This window comes from Copadichromis virginalis, linkage group LG19, assembly GCF_057382275.1.
Source record: "Copadichromis virginalis isolate Kocher_CV1m ecotype Utaka linkage group LG19, C_Virginalis_male_GT1.1, whole genome shotgun sequence".
Classification (NCBI taxonomy): domain Eukaryota; kingdom Metazoa; phylum Chordata; class Actinopteri; order Cichliformes; family Cichlidae; genus Copadichromis; species Copadichromis virginalis.
The window spans coordinates 28,369,794-28,394,061 of NC_140636.1; the positions used below are offsets into that span (position 1 = coordinate 28,369,794).

Below are 24,268 nucleotides of genomic sequence, written 5' to 3' on the forward strand. Positions count from 1 at the left end.
CCCCTATTATTCTTTTGCTTAAAAACGTGTAAATTGCATAGATAGGTGAACGTTTGCCAACACTTATTTTGTCTGTATACTGGATACAGTTGCGTAACATCATGCAGCTGGCACTAGCAAGAATAAGTGTGGAAAACAAACAGGACGGGTTTCCTTTTGGCCGGCTCACTAATTGTTTAGGAGGAAAAAGGTGAAAGAGATATGTATAAACAGTGTAGGGCTTCCAGGGAGTTGGGAGAGGCCTAGAGGGCCTGGGACAGTAGCTGACCTGTAATATTCACTATATACACTGAGGAGTCAGGTCTGCCTTATTCTGTCTGGTGGCGTCAGAAAAAAATAAACTTTTGCTTCCTCATTGGTGACGGACAAATTTGTACTCAACTGGGAAACACTTCCTGTAGATACTGGCTTTGAACATCTCTGGTCGTCCAGAGAATACACTGTCAACTGCCAAATTAAAGGAAAGCCCGACTTAAAGTGTCTCAGTAAGATATACTAGCTGCCAGAAAACTGCTTCTATATACTTTGGCTTAGAGTCTATGAGCCTCGGAAATGATCATTACTACTTTTTGTTTGTTGTTTTGCGTTGACATGCTTTGTAGTACATTTATTCTTGTGCATTTTGCTCCCGTCAAAACAAAACATCTTGGCCTGAACTCCTCCATAAGTGTCAAATTGGTGATTTCCAGGGCCACATATGACACCCAACCAATGATTCACTGACCTCTCATTCCCCATAGATGGGAGGCATTGTCATTTTGGAAAAGACCACTTACATCAAGATATGTTTTATCGGGATAAAAGGCGATCCCTCAGGGCAACTTTGTATTGATTTGCAGTGAGCATCTCCTCTAAGGAGATAAGTGAACCCAAACCACGCCAGTAAATTAGTCCCCACAGAACAACAAAGCCACCAGATCCCCTCACTGAGGATTTTTAATTTTAAAACTACAGGGTATGTGTGTATGTGCGTTCACTGTTTTATCCTTAAATCGTCTTGCATACTACTTGTTCATACGCTACTTCATTGTCTTTGTGAATCCCAAAAGTGATGATCATAAAAAAGTAATATGGTCATTGCTGGAAATGTGTCTGCTCCCAGTATGAATAGGATCTTTAGACAATGATGTTCATTGTAACAAATTGATATGAGTCAATTAAACATCTATTATTAACCTCCTATGGTTCACTGTCAATTATCTGTCCCATTAACTCTGTAATACTGTAAGCAGTATGTGTTTAATACTAAGGAGATCCAGTATGGCTCATCTAATCACTTATGAAAAAATAGCCTTAAATAATGACTTTTAATGTCAATTCAATTTAATTAGATTTAATGAAATAGTTAAGGTCTTTATAGCTCTGTTCCTGGTTCTTAGATCATTTATTTGAATAATAAGGTACACTTATATCGATTAGTCATAAATTTCCAACTTTTACTCTAGTGTGTTAAGAGTCTTTTTAAAGATAATATTATTGCCTACTTCAAAGATGATGGGGAATTTCTTTTAAAGGTATTTCTTAAATCGATGAAGTTAATATAAAGGGAACTTGCTGAAAAGCACCACAATCACCGCCACGTGGGAATAAAGCATTTTTATTGCAAGCAGCATGTGCAAAAATGCCTTGCAATTTCTTCCATGCTGCTTGCGTGTCTGTTGCATGATGCCAGTTCCTGTCATGTTCTTCTTGATGTTCATCAACAAACCACTGTGCTTGTAACAGGAAATCATTTTACAGCTCCACTCACAGAGTCCTATTTACACAAACTCCCCCGAAACACTTAAGGCAGGATATTTGATTGTGAGTAGACTTTTCCGTGCTGTTTTCCCAGACCTGCCCGTCACCATGGGTTAAGACCTAAACACTTAAAAAAACACAACTTACAGAACTGCTTGCATAGTTCAATAAAAAATAATAAATTTAAATGTTAATCATAAAAACCTGCTAGTCATGAGAAACAGCTCTGATGTAGCATAATGCCATTGTTTTTTGGGGTTTTTTTTTCCAGCAGTGTACTGAATCATGTGCTATACCTAGTGCATTAAGGCACATTGCATCGGGGTTCAGGAAACAGGCCACACCGTAAAATATTCACAACACAATGATATTCAAGGATATTATGTTAAGATTCAATTCTTTTGCTATTTGGAAATGAAACCATGCTAACTACGGAAATCCCAAATACTAGCTAGTTTGTTGCTGGCATCAAAGTCCTGGGCTGCCAGGGACATGCTGTCATCTGACTCTGGTGAATGGACTGCAACTTGTAACACTTGTGTCTATAGTTAGTGTCTGGACATCCTCTGTGTGGGAATAGACTGGCAATGTCCCTGTGGCAAAGTCCCTGCCAGCCATTTTCTTCCTAATGGCCCTTCCCTGAGAGATTTATGATCCACAGATAAAGAACAATTAGAGAAAAGGAAATACAAACATTTGTAGCTCTCCAAAGAAAGGTTTACACTTACAGAAATACCATTTTTGAAACTGAAAGTCTGATTTGAAACTGCTGATGGTCTTATTCATTAGATGACTCGGTTGCACGTACAATGCCAGGTTCATTCAGGTGTCATTTAACAGGTTGCCTCATTACATCTTTTCCTAGTCTGTGGTTGTATGCTGTGACTGACATGTCCTTTTTTGTTTGCTCACCTTTGTTTATCTGCCATTAACGCTGACATATCTAATAATTGTGTCACTTCGAGATATATGGCATTATGGCAGAACATGTTTGTTACAGAGGTTACCACCCCACGAACAGTTCAACTGGGGCCTCCGCATGTCTGTCCACTCAGGAAGTGAAACAGGATATACTTGTAGTCATCCTCCAAGACACCAGGAACCTGAAGTCCTGAAACACAGAGAAGGGACATAAGACCACGTAACACGGAGGGTCTGAAGTGAAGGGGAAAAAAGAGGAAATGAAAGAAGTTTTTGTGAATAAAATTATAGATTCAAGATTAAATCCACAGTATGTTGTCCTTTTTGGTAGACAACATCAAAGAGCATGTATTAGTCATTGCTTATGCTCCTAGACTGTAGACATGCCACTAGAACATTGGGAATAGCATTTATATAGCATTGTTGGCTACAAGCCACATTTAACAGTATTCATACAATGCTTTATTCTATATACCTTATCTATCACATACCAAAAGGCAATTTACCAATGGTTGAACTGATGCCAACTAGTGAAAGCCTGCTAAAGTCGATGAGCTTCCTGTTGTGCAAAATAGAAAAAGGCCACATAAAATTCAGCAAGTCGTCCAGCAGTATCATACAAGACATGATGTCAAGAACTTATGGACAGTAGCAGCCTTTGGCCTTGTGATTTTAGTTGAGACTGGTTGGATTTCAGTCATATTTTTTTAGTGACCACTTACAATGTATTTGTAAAGACACGTTTTTCGTGCACAAGTTCCATGTGTTGGATCTTATGCACAGCATTCACCGTAATCAGGAATTATGCAGATTCCCATAATGATACTAAATTTGTACTAAGCCCTTGCATCTTTTACTCCCTTTCCTCTCTGTGTTGGCAGTGTCTGACATATTGCTCAGCGATTGTGTTCTTTGATTGTCCATGTTTAATGGCAGCCTCCATCTGCCAGCCCCGTGTGTCTGCAGGGTAGCGGTCCGCGGTGCCCCACATTAGAGTGGGCCCCAGGCACATTCCGCTTCTGGAAGTGTGATTATTGAGGCCTGATTACAATGTCTGCGACCACGATAACAAACCAACACTCACTGAGTTCTTGGCAATCTCATTGCCAAACAAAACGGCTGGAGAATTAATGATGCTTCAAACTCGGACAGGTTTTTTAGTGCTGATAATCTGGATCCAGGGTAATTTGAAACAATTGGTGGCATATGGTTTGGTTTTACAATTGTCCAGCAACAGATATGAAATCTGTTGGACTGAGAATGTTACAGCACCCAATAATCAGATCCATTCAAGTTAATTTAGGGTAACTGGATAAACAAACACAGCAGTTGCACAAATGAATAAAACGTTAAGAAGAAGAAAATAAAATGAATGAAAGGAAGATAAATTAAAAGAAAAGGATTATAGGAATTTCTAGGATCAGGCATTCATCAAAAAAACAGTAGATCTGTCTGGTTTGGATTTTGTGGAGGCTGTCTGTAGGGTGGTTAAAACACACTGCTGTGGAGAGGAACCGGAGAACAGAGAGCATGCTGCTTAGTGTTTGACACACACCTGAAAGCCCCTCATGTTCTCCTTCTGTAGAAATGCCTGTGGTGGTCTCCAACTGCCTGCTAGGTTTTGAGGGGTACTGATTGCCTCATCCCTGCCTCCAGGCAAAACTTCGTCCTTATCACTACCTCCTCTCTTTTCTGTTTTTCTATTCTACTTCTCCCCTCACTCATCAGCTTCCTCTTTTGCTCAGTCTACTCTCACTCTCTCTTTTCTTCTCTGTTTCTCACTCTCTTCATCCCCTCAGGGCAGCAGGTTCGGGTAGAAGTCTATTGCGGCGATCACAGCTGATAACCTGTATTCTGGACAGGCGGGCCACATGGGGCCACACCTTGCCCGAGGATAGGTCCATCCATGCTGGGGGCAACATAGGCACGGGGGCTGGGGGGCTAAGGCCGGGGGCTAGGTCTAAAGTCGGGGTTGAGAACTTGAAGTGAAGCAGGAGCAGGGGGGAAGTGGGCTGGATGCTGGGATGGCAGCTGCAGGAGCCTGAAGGCCAGGGCAGGCGAAAGGGAATGCAAAGAGGGGTGAGGGGTAGAGCTATAGAGCCTGGACAAGAGGAAAGGGTCAGCGTTAGTGACAGGAGTTTGCGTGGTCTATCTGAAGCACTACTGAGGCATGGTCGAGCGGAGCTGACAGGTGAGAGAACAGCACCACCCCTAATGATGCCAGTCAAGGTGCCGGTTGGTGTGCACTCCACTGTGAGGTGAACTTGATGGGCTGGTAGAGGCAAGAGGTGAAAGAAGGTGAAGTGAGAGCTGGATACTGTGGAGAATGACACTTTATAGCTTATAGCCTGCTGTGTGTAAAGCTTTTGTTTATATTGATGTTGCTTCAAATCAGATCAATTGGACACTTCAACCTAGCTGTTTTTGCAGTGAAGCTACTGCGCTGTAAAAGCACCGTATAATTATTACTAACTGCTGGCATTACAATCCCTTTATGAGCGTATGTGCGAATGCGCACGCATTCACATTTTTTTATTTGAAAAAACTGCAAAATCTAGTCTCGGAGTTACAAAAATCTAATCAAATCACTAGACGGTCTCTAGTGATTAGATTCTCCATCCACAGAGTAATAATGCGTTTTTATTCACTTAGCTGGCTCCACAGGATAAGACAGCAGGCCATGAGTCTGCTTCCACTATGGTCTTGAAAATAGTACTATGTCACTTTAGTTAGAGACCACAAGCTGAAGTAGCTGGTCAGAAGGTTTTGTGTGCAATCCTATTTGTGCCTTTGTGTACATCTTTAGGAGCGCACACGCGCGCCTTTGTTTTATAATCATGCGTATTGCAGATGCAGGACTGTGTTGCAACGCTCCATCTGCTTGGCTGCCTGGATTGCCCTGTCTGTGCTGCTCTGATTCCATCACCTTCAGTGGGTTTGTGGGTTGGAGAGAGTGGGGAGTCGATTGGAGGGGGGGAAGGAATGGCGATGGTGGAGAGTGTACACAAAAAGTCACCCTGAATCTGCCAGCTGATTAATCAAGGGTGATTCGGCAGCAAGTACAGCCTACCCGCTCCTTCCTGGCTAGTCCGTGTGTATTTATTTAGAGTAACCCGTGGCCAGTCACGCCTGACCTCAAACCATCAGGAACAGCCACGGTTGCGCCCAAGCATAAACAAAAAATGCGTAATGAAAGTAAGAGGACAGGGGACGGGGTGGTGTGGTGTGGGGCAGAGATGAAGGGGAGGGGGAAAGAACGGCGGGCAGGCTCTTTTTCTTTTCTCAGAGATAGGGATCTTAAGCTTCACAGCAGAGCTCATGGGTCCAGACACAGAGCTGAAATAGCTGCCTGTGTCCCGGTGTTTACTTCTCAGCTGACATGGGAAGGGAAATCATTGACCTCTGTCAGATCAACCAAAGTCCATCCATCTTCCAGGCTAAAGGTATTTTTTTGTTGGGTATCAAATAGCTGATGGTGAGTGGGAAACCTTCCCTCTTGCATAAAGACTTAGTCTTAGCTCCACAACTGGCTGCATTTGTGACAAAAATACACAAGTTTGCTGTGCTTTTCTGCTCCCGTTTCTGAATTTGCTCAAGTTCATATTGGGTTAAAAGCATCAAGTTTGATAAATTTCATCATCTTAGCTGTGATGTAAGTAGCAAGGCAAGCAGGAGAACAGAATCAAACAAACTCCAAAGATGGAGCCTCTATGGAGAATTATTGATCGAACATGAAGCCAGAAGTCTGAGAAGGTTGGCTCTCAGTGGTCCCAAGTGGTGCAAGAGGCCCAAATCTCTCTGTCTTTAAGTGCACAAAACATAGAAAAGAACAAATACAGCGGATGGGTGAGAGGAAGGGGAGAACAATATAACACACTCTCAAGTCTGAGAATGTGTGTTTTGATGAAGCACATAAAGAATAGTTATTGTTTTAAAAAGTATTTCAGAAAGTATCCCAAAATTCATTAGTGCATATGATTTAAAATCATTCACCGACTCTGTGTTTACACTGTGTTTACATTTGAAGTTTTCAAAGTTATTTTAAAGGCACACTGGAAGCACAAGTCAGCCGTGACAAGGTCAGCATGTTTACCAACCTCCTTGTCCTCTTTGTCTGCCTCTTTGCCTTAGTAAGTAATCTGCATGGCACATGTTGATCGTCCAGGGGAGGCAGAGTGGCATTTCAGCTGAGCAGGTGGAAGCGGGCAATGCACCACCTGGTGCTAGGAAAAATGGAGAGGTGAGAAAGAGCACGGCCTTCCAGCACAGCTTGTTGGGTTTTGACCCACTACAACTCTCAATCTCCTCGCCAGAACATTTTTTTTCTTTGCTGCCATCACATTCAGATCAGCCACACAGCACCTGCGTTACTGAAGCACGAGGGGGCCTGTCTCCCGTAGAGATAAACAGAGAATGGGAGGATGGAGGATGAAGGGAGGGCAGGAGAGAAGGAACATAGCGGTAAACAACAGCACCTTTGGTCCTGCATCTGTCTGAGCCTGGCATCCTACAGTGTGTGACAGTTAGAGATGCACGTGTTACATTCAACAATCCCTGGCATAGATGTTGAGTCATCCCAGATGGCCATCACTTTTTTCCTCCACTCTACTTGCTTCTCTTTCTCTTCCTCTACCTCAACATTGCTTTTACCACCTACTGTCAACAAGGGACAGCCACTGAGGTGTGATTTTGAGTTTTGCTTTGGGTAGCATAACTGGTTATTGCAGAAATTCCAAATAATGTTTTTTGGCATTTTATGACTGGAGGAAGATAAAAACCTGTGCTTCAACAGAGGGGACAAAGAAGGATGATTAACCCTCTTTAATAAAACGTCTGACATAATCATGCGCATGCCAGAGGTAAAGAAGAATGCACTGTCAAAGTTAATACCCCTGACAGCTTCTCAGCTCTCAATGACAAAATAGAAGAAAAAAAAAAGAATAACCCTTTGACTTTCGACAGTTGGATTTAGAATTCGACTTGACAGATGCTATGCTATTCCCCACATATTGAGATGGGGAAAAAAATATGAAAATGCATTATTAATTCCACAATGCGAATAGCCAGTATACACAGAGTGCAAAGGAAGAGTAGGCAGGCAGGCAGGCAGGCTGCCGAATGTGCCAGCCAACGAGTGAACGAGCAACTCTAACCTTGAGCTTTCACCATCACTGTTTGACATCTCTGAAAACATGTTCTCTTTTTTTCCAAGTGTGGGTTGTCAGTAGCACTGTCACTGGCAGGGAGAGGCGACGTTAAGTAAAGAAGGACACATGTGGCTCCGTCAGGAGGAGGGGTCTCTGTAAAGTCACTCACACAGCTCCTGTCACGGTTAAGTAGACAGGTGCTTACTGTTAACACCCCACTAATATCTTTATGCATATTTATGAATCCCCCTCCCTTATAATACTTGCTCGTTAATGTCACAGCTGCCAAATATTGACTATGACTTTCTTTTAAAAAGCGCATAAATAAAACAGCTTTTAAAGATTCTGACCTGCTTAAATACATCACTTTTCCTCTCCCTTTGATCAGTAAGCTTTTCATTATTTAAACCTCTGTGCTGCTTTATAGTTTTGCCACTTCATCTGCTGCAAATATGCAATATATCTTCATTTAGAGTGGGTATCTATCCCTTCATCTAACGTACCCACATTTAATCCTCCCTCTTTTCGCTGCGTATAAGTGTGGTCAGAGACGTCTAAGTGCTCTCATTATGGGAAAAGTTTGCAAGAGGGGCAGAACTTGCTGCTGGGTCTCATCAGTGAGAAAGAGGGAAATGGCTTTTTGGTCTCTGAGGATTTGTATGCTGATTGCTCTTGCTCCGTAAGCAGGCCTTTCTATTCCCATGAAAACTTGGCCAAGAAATGCAACGTGCTGCGTATGGCAGGAAGCGCTTTGACGAGATGTCTACTAAACTGGACAAGTTACTGCTTTGCTGTGAAATCCTAATCCAACCCAAAAAAAAGGATCTGAATTTCATCTTCCTATTACAACTTCTTTGGGGTTCAAACAAAAGTCTTGACTAGAAACTCTGTATGGAGAAATTCACCTATACCCATTATAACCCACTAAAAAGCCTTTTCTTGCAGCAGAAAGGTGTGTTCTTTTAAAAGCATCAAAAATGTAAATTTAATATTTTAATTCTGGATTAATGTATGACATAAAAATCCTGTTCGGATGTCGTTAAAGACCATTATTTTACAATTTCAGTCAATGGCTTGTTAGAAGTTTTTAATGGTGCTTTTAAGACTGCTATGTGGGGACATGCTCGCAATGTCAAGTATGGGATGTTACTATGTGCATTCTGGCAATAAAATGGATACATTTGATGTCTATTACCTTTCCAGGTGATTGGCTGTTTGCCGAGTTCCAAGCATTTTCTTGAATTGTGAACTTTTTTGTCTCTCCCATTGTTATCCAGAGTGGGTGTTCAAGAACAGTCTTTCAAGTTTTGCCAAGATTACTAAACAAACAAAGGATAGATGAAGCAGCCATACCAACAGCCTGGTACTTCTTCTTTGCATCACATAACCAATGAAGAAATATGAAAGATCACCCCACGACCACTGGCCCTCATGAGGACCTCCTGTTAGCAGTTAACCAGTGACAATACAGTAGCATAATAACATCACCAGCTCTGACACCCAGACAACATGGACAGAACTCGGCTCTGTAAATCCTATGGCACATTTTTAATCTAGCTGGGGTGGATTCAAATTGCCCAATTAAAATCTGCGGTCCTCTTTTAACCAGAACACTTAATAAGCAATCCGATTGTTCAGTCTGACGTCACTAGCCGTGTCTGGGTCTAAACTCCGCTGCAGGTCCATATATCAAACGATCACTGTGGCATTACTGAGAGTTGAAAAACTGTCTAAAGTCTTTCATCTTTAATAAAATGATCAGCGTTCTGCTCTACCAGGTGTAACAATTGAGTTTAACATCCAGGCATCCATGAAAACGGAATTTATGACATTTAACGGAGTTAGAAGTTAGCAGGGAGTTAGCTCGCTAGCTTCTATCTAAATACAATATAGCATGTCCTGGCTGCGGGGTTTTGGAAACAAATTCAAACGTACAGCTCTGTTATCACTTCCAGCATAAATGAAGACAGAAAACTAAACAGCAGTGACGTTTGTAGGGTTACTGAAGTTGGGCTAGCTGGTATATAATGATGTGCTACGTGACCGCTAACGACACAGCTATGTTAGCATAATATAAACAAGCTAACTTTTTTTCCACTCGATAAAAGTTAACGTGAGTGCTCTCGGTGGTCAGGAACAAATGTAATCGCATGGCAGGATGCTGTAAAAGGACCAAACTTCAGCCAGGAGAACAACTGAGATAATCTATCCACAATACGAGGTTAGTCATTCATATACTGCTGCATGGGCTGGGCTGTAGTTACATCCTAAGGTTTTAAAAACTGAGCTTAAATAAATGATTAGTGGTAATAAAAGCCGAGGGAGGTCAACAGGGATCACTGACTGTTTTAGGAGCTTTTTGAGATCAAATAGAAGAAAATACAAAACATTAAACATGTTAACAACACAAAAGCCATATTAAACGCAGACTACTTTAGACCCGGAAGTAGGATTCGTCACGTCATCACTGAACAACCGGATAGTAAGCATTTGTAAAGAACAACATATCAATTGTTTGAAAATGTGCAAATTTAAGACTTCCTTTGGGATTTATGGCAAATGTGTCATGAAGCTTGGTTGATTCAAGTAATGATCAACCAAACATGAAGCCTAAAAGAACAGACCATTGATCAGGGATGGATAACCTACCGTGCGATATATTATCATGCACAGAGTGCCCATATTCAAGCCCGCACTAATTTAAATTCTAAAGGGATTTTAGTTTGCCTCTTCCTGTCTCTAAAAGTAAACAAATTAGCCCTGTGGAGCCATGGGTGGGGTCAGAGGTCAGGCCTGACACGAAGGCAGGGTGTGACAGGCTTAGGCCACTTGGACTTCTCGCCCGAGGAACAGATGTTAGTGGCGGCAGTGTGATTATCACCACGGCGACCGAGGAACAGGAGCAGCGGCCCTTGGATGGATGCTGGTAATTACCCAGGCTCCCCTGGGAAGGCGATGACACGTGCCCGCCACTCCTGGAGATCACAGGGGCGTAATTAAAGCCGCAGTACCAGTTGTTAATAGGGCAGCCAGTAAAGGTAGCAGAGGATGAGGGGAAAGAGAAAGCAAGAGGAAGGGAAACGAGGGGGGTCTACTAGAGGATTGTCTCTCTTTTGTCCTTTATCTTGCTTGTTTTGCACACTGTGACCTTCCTGTATGGCATTGGATTCCACAAAAAACTGTTTATTACAATAAGGTTAAGAAAACCTCACCAAAAATATATGCTGAGCTTAATAAAAATTTCGCAATTTCGAGGTGAACAAAATGTTATTTTGTGTCCTGTTGACCAAAAGGAAAAATGGAATACATTCCAACACTTTGCAAGAATATTCAGCAAATTCACTTCTTTTTCAGAGTCACAAAAACAAACTTTGTGGCACAGAAAGAGCTATAGCTTCAGTCACGTTCAGCCAAAGAGAACAAAAAAAGGTTTACTGTACAACAAAATTGTCACAAAGTCACCCCAAGACCTCTGCTGGCATGCAGGAATCGCTTTAAGTGCAGCCGTAGTGTTTGCTAGTGACAGGTATGTTTTTGTCTTGCTTGGCAGCGTGTGATGCAGAGATTGCCCACGCAGAGCTCTTAAAAGCACCATACAAGACCCCAAGTGTCAGAGCACATCACCACAGCCTTTTAGAGCCACAAAACCCACTGACAGCACCAAAATGGCCTCTCTTGCTTTTTTTGTGCTCCAGTCGGCTTCTTATAAATGACCACATTCAACTCCTGTATGGCTCTTGACAGCCCTGTGAATTCTTCTTCCAGAAAGGACTGGTTCCAAAAAATACACATTGCTTTGAGGGCGTGGGTTGGGGCATTCTGTAAGTGCGTTTAGACTTTGTGTGAACAACTTAAAGGGTTTTCATCTTGATAGTAAGTTCTTCTTTGGATGTCAAAGAGTTGAAAAATTGTTAAATTGGAAATTGTTAGGGCGGGGTGGGGGGGGGTGGGGGGGGGGGGCAAGTGCAAAGTTGCCAAAACATTATGGCACACTCCTGAAACATCCAGTGGATGAAAACTGGATTTCAGTGCTCATAAATGACCTGATACAAATGAAATGTGTGATTCTAGGCAGCTTCTTTAATTAATTACTATCTTTGTGAAAATATGCCTGTAGTTAACATGAAGACCTAATCATCTTTGCCTAACGTACCATCTCTGACCATTCAGAGAGCTCTCCACTGGCAGAACAAGGGGACTGTGGCGATAATATGTAAGTTTGCCAGTCAAGTCTGTCTTCCATAGCAGAGGGGAGTCCCAGAGAGAATTAGCCATGCTGAGCTCGACACAGAGTACCCCCACAGATAAATGGCAAGGTTCTGGCAGGACATATTTTTGGGATCAACTCACTGACCCCAAAAAAGTGATGTCTGCAAAATGGGCTCACCAGGGACAGGGGAAAAGAAGTAGCCATTTCTACACCTGTTAGAGCCAATGTCAGCCAATGAACCATGATCTTTCAATTACTGTCGTTTAGCTCAACTCAACTCAACTCAAAGAGATCCACCAGGGATTGTTTGTCTAGCAAGAAGCTGCCAAATCATACATACAGCTTGCCAAGGCAAAGGTATGGATAAACCATCTTTATTCAAGCAAAATGAACAAATCCCTAAATATAATGTTCCAATCTTTATCCTAAATAGTTTTCATTTTCATTTTATTTTTCATTTTTTATTTAGACCACCACTGATGTTACAATGGAAACCCTTTCTCTTTTTCTCTTGCTGTATCTCTCTCTCCTCTCTTTTCTCTGCGGTAACATTCACACATCACACATTGCGAATGTCCACATGCTTTTTGTTTCATTGAGTGTGGTGTTGTCAGTGTTTCATGACTTATTCACTCATTTTGTCCCACGCAGAACATCAATATTTAATAGGGGATGGAAGCAAGTATTCCCTTGGCTTACTAAAAGATTCGGTGTGCATGCACAACAAAAGCATATGTGAATGCATATGTGAGTATGTTGTCTGCTGGGGCAAAACTGCTTATGTTCTCTGCTGTCTTCCTGTGGTGAAGAACAAATATTGTCTATGTTTTCTTCAGGATACAATATTTCAGTCTGTGGGAAGACAACACAAAAAGCATAAAAAGTAATAATCCAAATTTATATAAATTGGTAACTTTATTTGCTATTAGATGTGGATTTTGACACATTACATATCAACCAATTGGACCTCTTATTCAATTCAGGGTTGCATGGGGGATGAAGTCTATTCTAGCTGTCATAGAGGTGGGGTAAAAATGCAAGTTACATCTGGACCGGTTACCAGCCTATCACAGTAAACTAAGGGCAAAATCTAACCTCAATTATTAGACACTTATGTCACATTTCACATCTTGTGTTTTTTATTTCTTCATTTATTCAGAGGATTTGACACAGCTGCCCATTTCATTTTGGTGGCCAGACCACACAATACTGATTTTTCAAATTACCTGTTAACTAGAACAGTGTATCCACTTTGCTCTGTTTTCTTCCCCTTTGATCATGTATATGAAGGTGTGCCTCAGGGTTCCGTATTAGGGCCACTGCTCTATATGCAGGTTTTTGGTTAATTTTGGGGGGTATTTTAAAGGCATATTTATATATTGTTCATCCTCTTTTGTAGCATAACCCCTTGAGTTTGCTTTGATAGCTTTTCATCTATTTTAAGTTGACTTAAGTATTGTTAAATGAAGACTAATCCACACTAATTATATGGTTATTTTGAATCTTTCTGAGAAAAAAACTGCTCAGCATATATAAGTATTTAGGTATTATTACTGTGATAGACCCAGGAAATGCCTATTGCAAAATGGAAACAGAGGTTTTCTTTCCTGTACTTGAATATCAAAATAACTTCTAATTATTACTATTTTTATTTTTAGCAATGCCCTTAAATAGTGGTTATTTCAAGGAACACAAACAGAAACTAATATTTTAATTCCAAAATGATTGCTAACTAAAGAAATTGTGAAACTATAATTACTACATTGTCCACATCTCCTCAGACCTGACATGGGCTGCCCACATTCAGGTCCAGACCAAAAAGGCTAGGCAGCGCCTGTATCACCTACGACAACTGAGGAAGTTCAGGGTCTCTCCAAAGATCCTCAGGATTTTCTATACAGGCGCTGTGGAGAGCATCCTCACACAGAACATGACATCGTGGTTTGGGAACAGCTGTGTGAAGGACCAAAAAGCTCTCCAGAGAGTGATCCGTACAGCAGAACGCTGCTGCAGGATTGCTCTCCCCCCCCGCTTCAGGACACCTACACCAGGAGATGCCGGACTAGAGCAGCGCAGATACTGAAGGACCCGTCCCATCCTGGCAACAAACTGTTCCAACTTCTGCAATCTGGTAGAAGGTTCCGCATCTTCCGGGCAAGGACAGAGAGACTCAAGAGGAGCTTCTATCCCCAAGCCATCCGGGCCCTAAACACACACACCCGCCCTCTCACATCATCTATAATTGACTGAGACAGGACTCTCTTCCAGACACTAAACCAAGGCACAATGTACATTTCAAATTCCTTTAATTTTAAATATGTTTATATTGTCTATCCTGTAAAATAGTCAGATGTCTATTCATATTAAAGTACAGAATTCACCTGCTTGCTGCTACTACTGCACATTCACCCAATGTATATACTATATATATATATATATATATATATATATACATATATATATATACATATACAGCAGCTGGGTAGCGTAGTGGTTAGACTACACGCCTTTGGAACAAACCCCCCCCCCCCAATTTTTGCACATGTCGAGGAGCGTGTCAGGCTACATTTCACTGTGTGTTATACTTGTATAACTATGCATGTGACAAATAAAGAACCTTGAACCTTGAACTAACCTGTCCTGTAACTGTGTATGTGAACACTTTTCAGCATGGGGACTCTTTTAAAATTCATATTATGTATATGAAACACCTATAAATAAATATTTACCTCCACTGGTTATCTTCCAGTACAAACTTTAAAAATTGAAAAGCAGAATTTTTAAAAATTTGATCCATCACTGGGTTTAGTGAGTCAAATCAGTGCGTAAAACCTCATCTATTCAAAGGCCAAGCGTGACGGCATTAACATACTATGTTACTTGATTAGCTACCGATCGGTAGAGTCCTACAGCTATATCAATTCCACAGTTAACACTCATCAAATCTAATCCAGGCTGGAAATCCCTGTGCAACTTGCTGTCATATACCATTGACAGGTTGCATCTAAACTGATTTGGCAACCTTTTGTCTTCCCTAATCTGGTCAAATCAATGGAAACATCCACCCTTGATCAGCATAGGGGGCTGGGATCAATATAAATATTGATCAATAAGTGGTACTGGATGCACTGGGAGGTCAGCCATTCCAAGTGGGGTCGAGGCTAATCAGTTTAAGTTACCCACAGGCAGAAAACGAGGGCTAAGCGAAGTTTAAGTAGTGACCTGGCCTGCAGAGAGGGTCCCTGGCTCCTTCTGTGTCATGAAAGCAGGAGAATGAGGGAGGATATATGAATCAAATGAAAAGACTTTAATGTAATATGTCAGATTATTTATGCATGGTGCCACTTTTACTCTCACCTGTGCTTAAATAGCTGTTGTCCCTGTCTGTATAAACCACCTAGATTACTTCTTTTAAAAAACAAAACATCAGCTTGTCAGATTCTAAAAACAGACAGCACTTTCATTAGTGTTTAGGTAACGCAGTTGTCACCCTGACAAAATCTAACGAACTTTTTATCTATTGGTGAAGCGCATATTAATTAGCTACCAAAACACTGAAGCTTTTATTTTCTAACCCATTCATCCATTTTCTATGACAACATAAGCTGGCTCCTTTGTTTGCTTTAGTTGACTACTTTGGCCTCTAGAGGGCTTTGGCCCTCACATTCTTCCTGCCTGATTATATTAGTAAAAGATTCATACTTAAAAGCACAACACTCGCATTTGGAGGAATCTGACACACATTTAAAACCTGATGTGTATAACAGAACACAGCGGCTATAGTCAGGCTAACAGATTAGATGTGGCACTGATGAATGAGACATGGCCATGGTGTCGACACACACAGAGACACACACAAGCCTTCGGGGGGGTAATTAACACAGGGTTAGTGACTCTAACTAAAACCTGTTCCTACACAACATGCTTTAGCAAATTCTATGAGCTTTATATTTGTCTTGAAGTGATTGTTTTACAATCACTCACCAAAAGTCACATGACATGAATAATAAAGTGCCATATTCTTTAGAGTTAAAACACAAAGACCTTATAAAAGAAAAAGAAAAAAAAAAGATGCAGGGACCACGAGACAGACACAGAGGTATTAGTGAGGAGGAAAACAAGAGCATGGTGAGTTGTGCCAGAGCCAGGGCAATAAATGACCTTTTCAGAGAAAGCCCCTTACGCAGTCTTGGGCCAAGGTACACTTTTATTTATAGAAGGTATTTATAGAAGCGATTTTCCCGAGGTTATCCTGAGCAAAATGCCAGTTCTCATTACCAGCCGGGTCCTGCCTGTGCCTCATTTTACGGCTGGATGAGCCCAGGCAGCGGGGGACCCAGCATGCAGCCCAGGGTCACCTATTAAATCCTCATGTCCAAGAGAGCACCGTCATGCACTTCTTGTTCTACACTGGGTGGGGCTTTGGAGCAGCAAGAATAGAGTGAGTAAACGGGTGGCCAGGTGTGTGTACGCAGGTGTGTGTGCTTGCTATTGTGCAGAGAGTGATTTATTAAGGGAGTATGCCATTAGTACTTGAGTTTGCTGCTATGTACCTATTGCATTTTTTTTAAGGTTCTGATGATTGCATTTGAAATCTGCCACATGTTTTTTTATGTTCAAAATGTGTCACGCTAACAAAACTAGTTAAATATATTTTAATTTAGTTGCACTGGTTCACAAAGGGTATCATATCTGTCTACAAAAAATTAATGAATTGCCAACAAGAAAACATTTATGCACGCATCTGTATCCATGAGCCTGATTCACTTCCTCTGCATTGTTTCTGAGTCTCCATGAGAGTGTATGTGAGTGTCAGTGTAAATGAATGTGTCTCTCATCAGAGCAGCTATAAGTCACCCTGGCGAAGCACTTCAGGCCCTTCTGGTGGGGCCTGGGAGCCTCAGCATGGGGTCATCACAGCTCTGGGGCATAGAGAGCATTGAATGTCAACTCAAAGACATGTACAGGTTCCAGAAAAAAGAAAAAGAAAAACTACACTGATGACAGTAAAGAACGAATGCCAAATTATATACTGTCAAAACAAAAAGTTGGAAGCTAACGATTAAGACTTATTGACCAATATACGGAAGGATGACACTGCCAACAAAACTACTTTCATATTTCTCAGTGTGCTTCTTTTTCATGTAAAATAAAACTACAAAATAGATGACACAGCAAAAGAAAAAAGAAAGAAAATAGTTTAACACACCTGCACATTTTTCTTCTCATCTGTCTCTGAACGAGAGCAAAAGAGTGGGGAAGGTAGAGCCTGGACAGATACGGTATGGTACATGGACAATAGAAACCCTGGGGAATTGTGCAATATTCACAAAGAGCAGCATCAAAAGAATCTTCTGCCCCCACATTTTAGTCTTGAGGGATTTCAGTGCTGCAAGAGAATCAGATGTATAAATCAAATTACTTTAAAATTCAGATAGAAAAACGACCTGCTTACCTTAATGCGTATTTCCTAAGACATTCTGTACTTGGTGAAAATGTATTAATAATCTACACAATCTACTGAAGACAGCCCCCTCTTTACTTAGCAATAAATAAAGAAATCTGATACTTTATCGGTAGAATCATAAACAGTGTAGGTTTTCTATCAGCTGTATTTTCTCCTAGAAAATAAAAGTTATTCCCATTTTTCCAGATATTACAGTCCTCAGCCTCACACATGTGCTGCTTATTTGGTGCAGAGTTGTGAGGCTTTCAGGTGACACACCATTTCACTGGATCATGACAAGTTAAAGCAATGATGGCAATGTAGAGGACACACACAAAAACACTTGTTTTTTTTTGTTTTTTTTACCATTATGATACCCAGAATTTTCGGTGGTCCCACTTTGTTAAAAAAAAGCCCCAAAAATACAAAAACTAAAATGCCATACAGGTAAGATCAAAGAAATTAGAATTACAAACATCATTTAATTTTATAAACAGTATTTTTATTATTATTTTTTTTTTATTTGTTAGCTTATCCAACAATGTTGGAGTAGAAAAAAGGAAGTCAAGTAAAAAGATTGAGTTATTTTTACATACGCTTCGTGTGGGACCATACAATGAAATGTTTCACTCTGTAGACATCGCCTCTTGTATTAAAGCCTTGTGGAGGTTTGTGTGTAGGAGTGATCAAGTCACACAGATTCAGTCTGACAATGGGACCAACCTAGTCGGTGCAGAGAATGAGCTGCAAAAAGCTGAATCTCTGAATGGAACCAAAATAAGATTCAGAAAGCGATGCTTAAGTGAGGAGTTTGAAATTGCGTTTGAATCCTGCAGCTCTTGGCAAAGTTTGGGAAAGACTTTTGCTTTTATTGGATAGTGGAGCAGTGAAGATAGACAGGAAAGTGTGGAGAGAGAGAACGAGCGAGAGAGAGAGCGGTTGATGACATGCAGCAAAGGGCTTTGGGTCAGACTCAAACACAGCCTGCTGCACTCTGGCCATGTGGCCTGTGGTCACCTGGTCACCCACTGATGTAAAGTGCCAGCCAACTAAACAAACAGCTTTTAGTATGTTAATCTGCCAATAAGCTAAAAACAAACAAAAACAAAAAAAACCAAATAAAGACTCTAAAGATTCATACTGTAATGCATAATTTACTTTCTGTAGTCATGGCAAGCTACCACTTACTTCTTACATAAAAATTCAATGTTTGATTCACTGTAATGTAAATGGTTGGTGATAGAAAATACTCCACTTTAGTGCCATAGGCTAACTCCCTGTTTATTCTTCAATAAAATTATCACATACCACCTAGCCAGAATTATAGATGACCCTATTATTTACTTTCGACTGCATTGGCAAGACCATCACCATTCTCAAAGTCACAGCTAATGAAAAAAGATAGTTATCAATCTATAGACTAAGTAATAAAGTTGTAGGAATTTCCATTATTGTGCTGAAAGATGTGTATAACTGAACGCTTATTTTTGGTACATAGTTTAATTTTATTTGAAAAAGGTTTTAAATTTATTCATTGGTGTTACCATGTTTGGAAGAGTGTACTGGTACCACTTTTTCAAAAATAAGGATGATGTGCAAAGCTTTAGTAACTACAGAGAAGACATATAAGACGTATCATGAGGCTATGGGAAAGAGTTGCTGAAGCTAAGTTAAGAACTGACGTGATGATCAGCAGGCAGCAGTATGGCTTCATGCCGAGAAAGAGCATTATGGATGTGATGCATGCTTTGGGAGATAGAGAAGTATAGACAAGGTCAAGAGTTGCACTCTGTTTTTGTGGATCAAGAGAAAGCATCTGATAGAGTGCCAAGAGAGGAACTGGTACTGCATAAAGAAGTCAGTAGGGTGGTGCAGGACATGTATGAGGATAGCAAGATACTGGCAGGAGTGAGAGACAGGTTCAAGATAGGGGTGGAATTACATCAGGGATTGACTGTGAGCCCCTTCTTTTTTGCAGTGGTGATGTACAGGTTGTCAGATGAGGTCAAACAGGATTCTCCATGGACTGTGTTGTTTGCAGATGACATTGTAGTCTGCAGTGAGAGTAGGAAGCCGGTGGAAGAGAGTCTGGAGAGGTGGAGGCATGCACTGGAGAAAAGAGGAATGAAAGTCAGTAGAAACAAGACAGATCACATATATGTGAATGAGATTAAGAAAGGTATAACAGTGAAGATGTTAAAGATTTCAGTTAGGAGTGACAAGGATGAATGAGATTAGAAACGAATACATCAGTGGGCCATCACAGGCTGGGCAATTTGTAGAGCAAGTTCGAGAGACAAATCTGAAATTGTTTAGACATGTGCAGAGGAGGGACAGTGTATTCGCTGGGCAAAGGATGTTGCATATGAAGCTACACTATCATACAGAAAGAAAACAGGAAGACCACAAAAAAGACATGCAAAGTCTGCTAGGGATAAGGTGAGACGGAGGCAGATGATCTGCTGCGGTGAGCCTAGTGGGACCATCTGAAAGAAAAAGAAGAAGCAACAATACCCTTGTTTCTTCTGTCCTAGCAAAGACATTGCCAAATGGTAATTACACACTTTCAGAAGTGTGGCATTGCACAGGGGGCACTGAAGAGCAAACATTAACACACACTTCACTCACACATTTACAGTTCTTGCTATCTTGTGTACCAAGTGAAAACTGCAGGAGGCACAAGCACACTTTTGAGTCCAGGAGACTCTTGAACTTGTTTAAAAAGGAAATGTATTGTGGAGGGGCCTTGAATTTGGACTTCACAGAGGAGTTGCTCCATATTATTGGTTTTCTCCCTGGACCCTTCAACATTAGAAATATAAGTACACACACACACACTCACTTTTGTAACTGTTACAGATGCTTGATGGGCAAGAATCAGTAAGTTTCAGAGTTGGTTTCAGGCCTCTCTTAGCCATTTTAATTCTTCTGGTCATTTTGCTTGTGTGATTGTGATTGGATGACTTGCACAGAAGGACAGAAGGAGAGAAAGAGTCTGGCCCTAAGCCAACCTATATTTCAAAGCTTTATACAGATTACAGTAGAAGATGTCTAATCTGTCAGTTGTCATTTCCTCCCACTGAGGAAGAAATCTGCCCGGATCAGATCTTATTTATTTCACATGGGGGGTGGAATTCAACCACACATTTGACATAATCTTTATCTTACTTCTTGGCCTCATCATCTCACTGGTAGGACTAGATTGGTGCTTGTCAGAGCTTGGCTGTTTTCCCATAGTTCTATAACCCCCCCAATGTCTGATTGGCTTTTAGGCTTTACTGTAGGGTTGTAATTCTTTCCATCCCACAAGGCTATACAACACTTAGCATGAATGGAACAGTTCCAGAGGAAAGATAGTTCATGTGAACTTGCCTTTGCCAGTTCTAATACTTGGAAGAAAGATTTTGCCATCCAACGTTTAAGCAAAAAAAATGAGAGCGAGGACATACTAGATTAAAGACTTGGTTGATACAAAATGTACTTTTATCTTACAAAATGGGAACTAGTTTCAATAGGTTTGCACCACAATTCAATAGTATGTTTGTTAACCCATTCACACACATGTCCATACAGTGTATCATCTACCACATTCACACACTCACATACCAAATGACATATCGGGGAACGTCTGGGGTTCAGCATCTTGCTTAAGGATGTGAAAAGGAGAAACTACGAAAGACTCACAAGCCTTTAATGCCCTATAACTCCAAAACTACAGCTATCCATTTTCTTGGCAAGGGCATTGTTTTTATTGGTGCTCAATCTAGTTCATCACTATCTTTATTTTATGCTAAAAACTTGACATAGATCCTTCACTGATTCATGAATAGTAGGTGTGATATAGCGATGAGTTATTGACCATATCTAAATACAACAGAACTAGAATTCAGTCTCAAGAGATGGAGCTTTTTTTCTCTGGCGTTTAGAATGAAGAAAAAGATAGCTATGCAAATTGAATCCCAGACATGTGGTCTGAGAGTATGGCTGCTGTGCTCTGACAATACATTATATTGACAAAGCATGACATCTTCATTCATATGATCCTTCCTGTGAGTCTCACAGAATTAGTTAAAATCTCATCAACCACCTCCATCATTTGGGTTTTTGACCATCAAGGACAGTCCCTGAAGGTGAGACCCACCTACCAGGATGTGCACCCAAATACCTTTCCATAGCCACATAATTCCAGGCATTCCCAGTGTTTGGAAGTGAGGGAGCAAGGTCTGTCCCCCAAGGCTGTTTGCCTGCCTGTCTGACATCATAGACTGTGGCATCTTCTGATCCGCCGGCGCAGAGAGACGATCTGACAGGCTTAATTTACAATGTCAGGCCTTTCAAAACCATTTCCCCCTCATGCTGACAGCAATCCTGCATTTATAAATTAGCAGAAACATTAACCTTTAGACTGATTATAACGTGTTCTGAGGGAGGCAAATTAACTTCCATTTGTTAATGTCAGATTTGGGGTTCAAATGGTACCGAAGAAAATGAAGTAAGGAGATTGAGAAGATAATGTGATGCACTACGTGTCCTAGAATGAAATGTTTTGTCAGCTTTTGATGATGAATATGATATTGTTTTTGAGGTAATGTGAAGCGTGTTGCAGATAGGTGAGGCTGGATAATTGCAGTCACGCTCCCATCCCATGCGGCACAAAGGTCTTATTGTTTTTAGAAAACACGCAAATCTTTTTTCATTTGACAAGATTTGACCTTATGCAACCTTAGACTGAAAATGCAGAAATTAAAAATAGAAAATGTGCAAGTTAAAGAAAGACTATAATTCTGCAGATGCGATCCACTTCACGGGAACAATGCCAAATTAGATAAATATGGAATCTTCTGTTCGTTATTAAAATGGTGCATTGCTGTTCAGTTACATCAGTGTAATTGCTAACTTGTGCCTATCAAACCCAGAAAAGTCTTCACACATTGGCATGTAACAGCTTGTCATGAGAAACTGTTGCAGTAATATTTGCGGCTATTACCCTAATTAGAGGAAAAAACACAGATGGTGTTGTTTCACAAACTCACAGACTGAGAATCAAAATGTCATCACTGCCAAAATTAGTGATGGTCTGAGAAAAAAAACGACATCGCTCTTTCTCACAGCCCAGTTTGCATTTTCAAAACTTCTTTCTTCTCTCCAAGTGAAGCTGACATTAAATGGCCTTTCTTCCATGATGAAAAAACAGGGTCTTTAGTGGTGAAACAATGGTACTTTGGTACCATATGCTGCATTTAAACGCTGTAAGACAGCTGTGAATCTGAGTGTTCCTGGATGTGGGCCAGCTCCCAGAAGAAGCCCTCACTGGTTGGAAAATGTTTCCAGTGAGAGCAGGAAGAAGCCACTTTTCATGGAGCAACTTCCAGATGCAGGACACAGAAGATGAGTGTCTCTGTGTGTCTGAAAATTTTTCCATGTGTGCTCCAGTAGTGTACCACATTGTAGAGCACTTCTACGTTGATATCTTTAACGAAGCAAGCAAAAGAGGTCCATTTTTTTGCAGGTGGATAATATAATTGATTTGATTTTACTCATTTACTTCACATTTTTTATTTTTTTTTGGCTGAAGCTTGTGAAATCTGATCTCTTTAAATGTTACTCGGCTTTGCCTATGCTTAAGTATCAATCACTTTTTAAAAACTTTTTTTTTTTTTATCAAGAAAGTGCATTTTTCACCTTTCAGAGAAAACTGAAAAAGAATATCTTGTATTTCTGTTCAGCCACACAGGAGGGGGTAGGCAGTTATGCTGCTGTACTGTTTCTGACTCTGACTTTATTACTTACCCCCACAGAAACTGTCTGTCAATCAAATCATGCTCCTTCACAGACTAGCCAAAGGGTAGAGTGCTAGTGCACCTTCACAACAATGTTACATTGTTCACTACATATAGCATATCTACCACAGAGAGGCACAGAATTCAATAAGGAGACCATAAGGTAAGATGATCCCCTTTGTTAAAAAAAAATGCTGAGGATTTTATATTGGTGAGGTGAGCTTTTATGTGATGCTTGAAAATGGTTATGATGAGGTGAGAAGTTTCCAATAACTGTATTTTGCCTTCAGCAGGGATTAAACTGAATCTATGCCCAATGCTGGAATCTCAGATTACAAATCCCGCCAAAGGGCTTTTCAACTCATCACTGTCATTCCAGAATAATCTCCTCACATAATACATGTTTTTCAGCGATTTTATGTCTTAAACATAAATACAAGGCCTTTTTTTACTAGACATTTTGCAGTGGCTTGTTCAATAGTTTGGGATTTGTGAGAGGACTTTGTGTGAGATATTATCAAGTTCTGACAATTCTCCTTATCTTGTTTGGAAGACGTGTTTGTTTGTTAGACAACAAAAGGGAGGAATTGAGGCACTTCTACCACCTATGAGCAGAAGGTCTAATAAGTAATGCTGCAGGTAGATGGAGAATTAGAACTGAAAGAGAAAAAAAATGTGTGAAAGAAAGAGAATGGGATATTTTCACTGGGAAACAGGTTGACATCAGATTCACTCCTCAGAGCTTTAATAAAATGTGCTCAGTTAGCCCCTTCTCATTACTATACTATGAGTATTGACTTTGGCCTAGAGTCATGACCAGATAAAATGGTGTAAGGCCTTGTCCTAAGTGATTACTCTGAATTACAAATCTGTCTGCATGTAACCCAATACGACCTGTCTGCTGAGCAGTTTAACTGGCAAAGAACACTTCTTCTACACGTACATAAACACTTACAACTTGAACCCACTTACAAGGGGTGGCTATTTAAGAGCATGCATGGACACGAGGGCGTCATGTACACCT

The 24,268-nt window shown here is 40.8% G+C and overlaps 1 protein-coding gene across 3 annotated transcripts; it reads right to left on the reverse strand.

Moving 5' to 3' along the window:
- Window positions 1-1,588: 1,588 nt before the first annotated feature.
- Window positions 1,589-10,662, reverse strand: LOC146686354 (uncharacterized). 3 transcript variants are annotated; one of them, XR_014916761.1, is made up of 6 exons: window positions 10,458-10,662; window positions 9,004-9,127; window positions 7,024-7,168; window positions 6,759-6,884; window positions 2,653-2,851; window positions 1,589-2,379 (listed from the first exon to the last, which is right to left on the reverse strand). XR_014916761.1 is itself a non-coding variant. In XM_085441713.1 (5 exons), the coding sequence occupies exons 2-5, from the start codon at window positions 9,073-9,075 to the stop codon at window positions 2,763-2,765; spliced, it is 432 nt and encodes a 143-aa protein (XP_085297839.1). In that variant the 5' UTR covers window positions 9,076-9,127; window positions 10,458-10,662; the 3' UTR covers window positions 2,495-2,762. The 3 variants fall into 3 exon arrangements, 1 of the variants encoding a protein (XP_085297839.1); XM_085441713.1 differs by lacking the exon at window positions 1,589-2,379 and having other exon boundaries at window positions 2,495-2,851; XR_014916762.1 differs by lacking the exons at window positions 1,589-2,379; window positions 6,759-6,884; window positions 7,024-7,168 and having other exon boundaries at window positions 2,495-2,851.
- Between the last annotated feature and the right edge of the window lie 13,606 nt (window positions 10,663-24,268).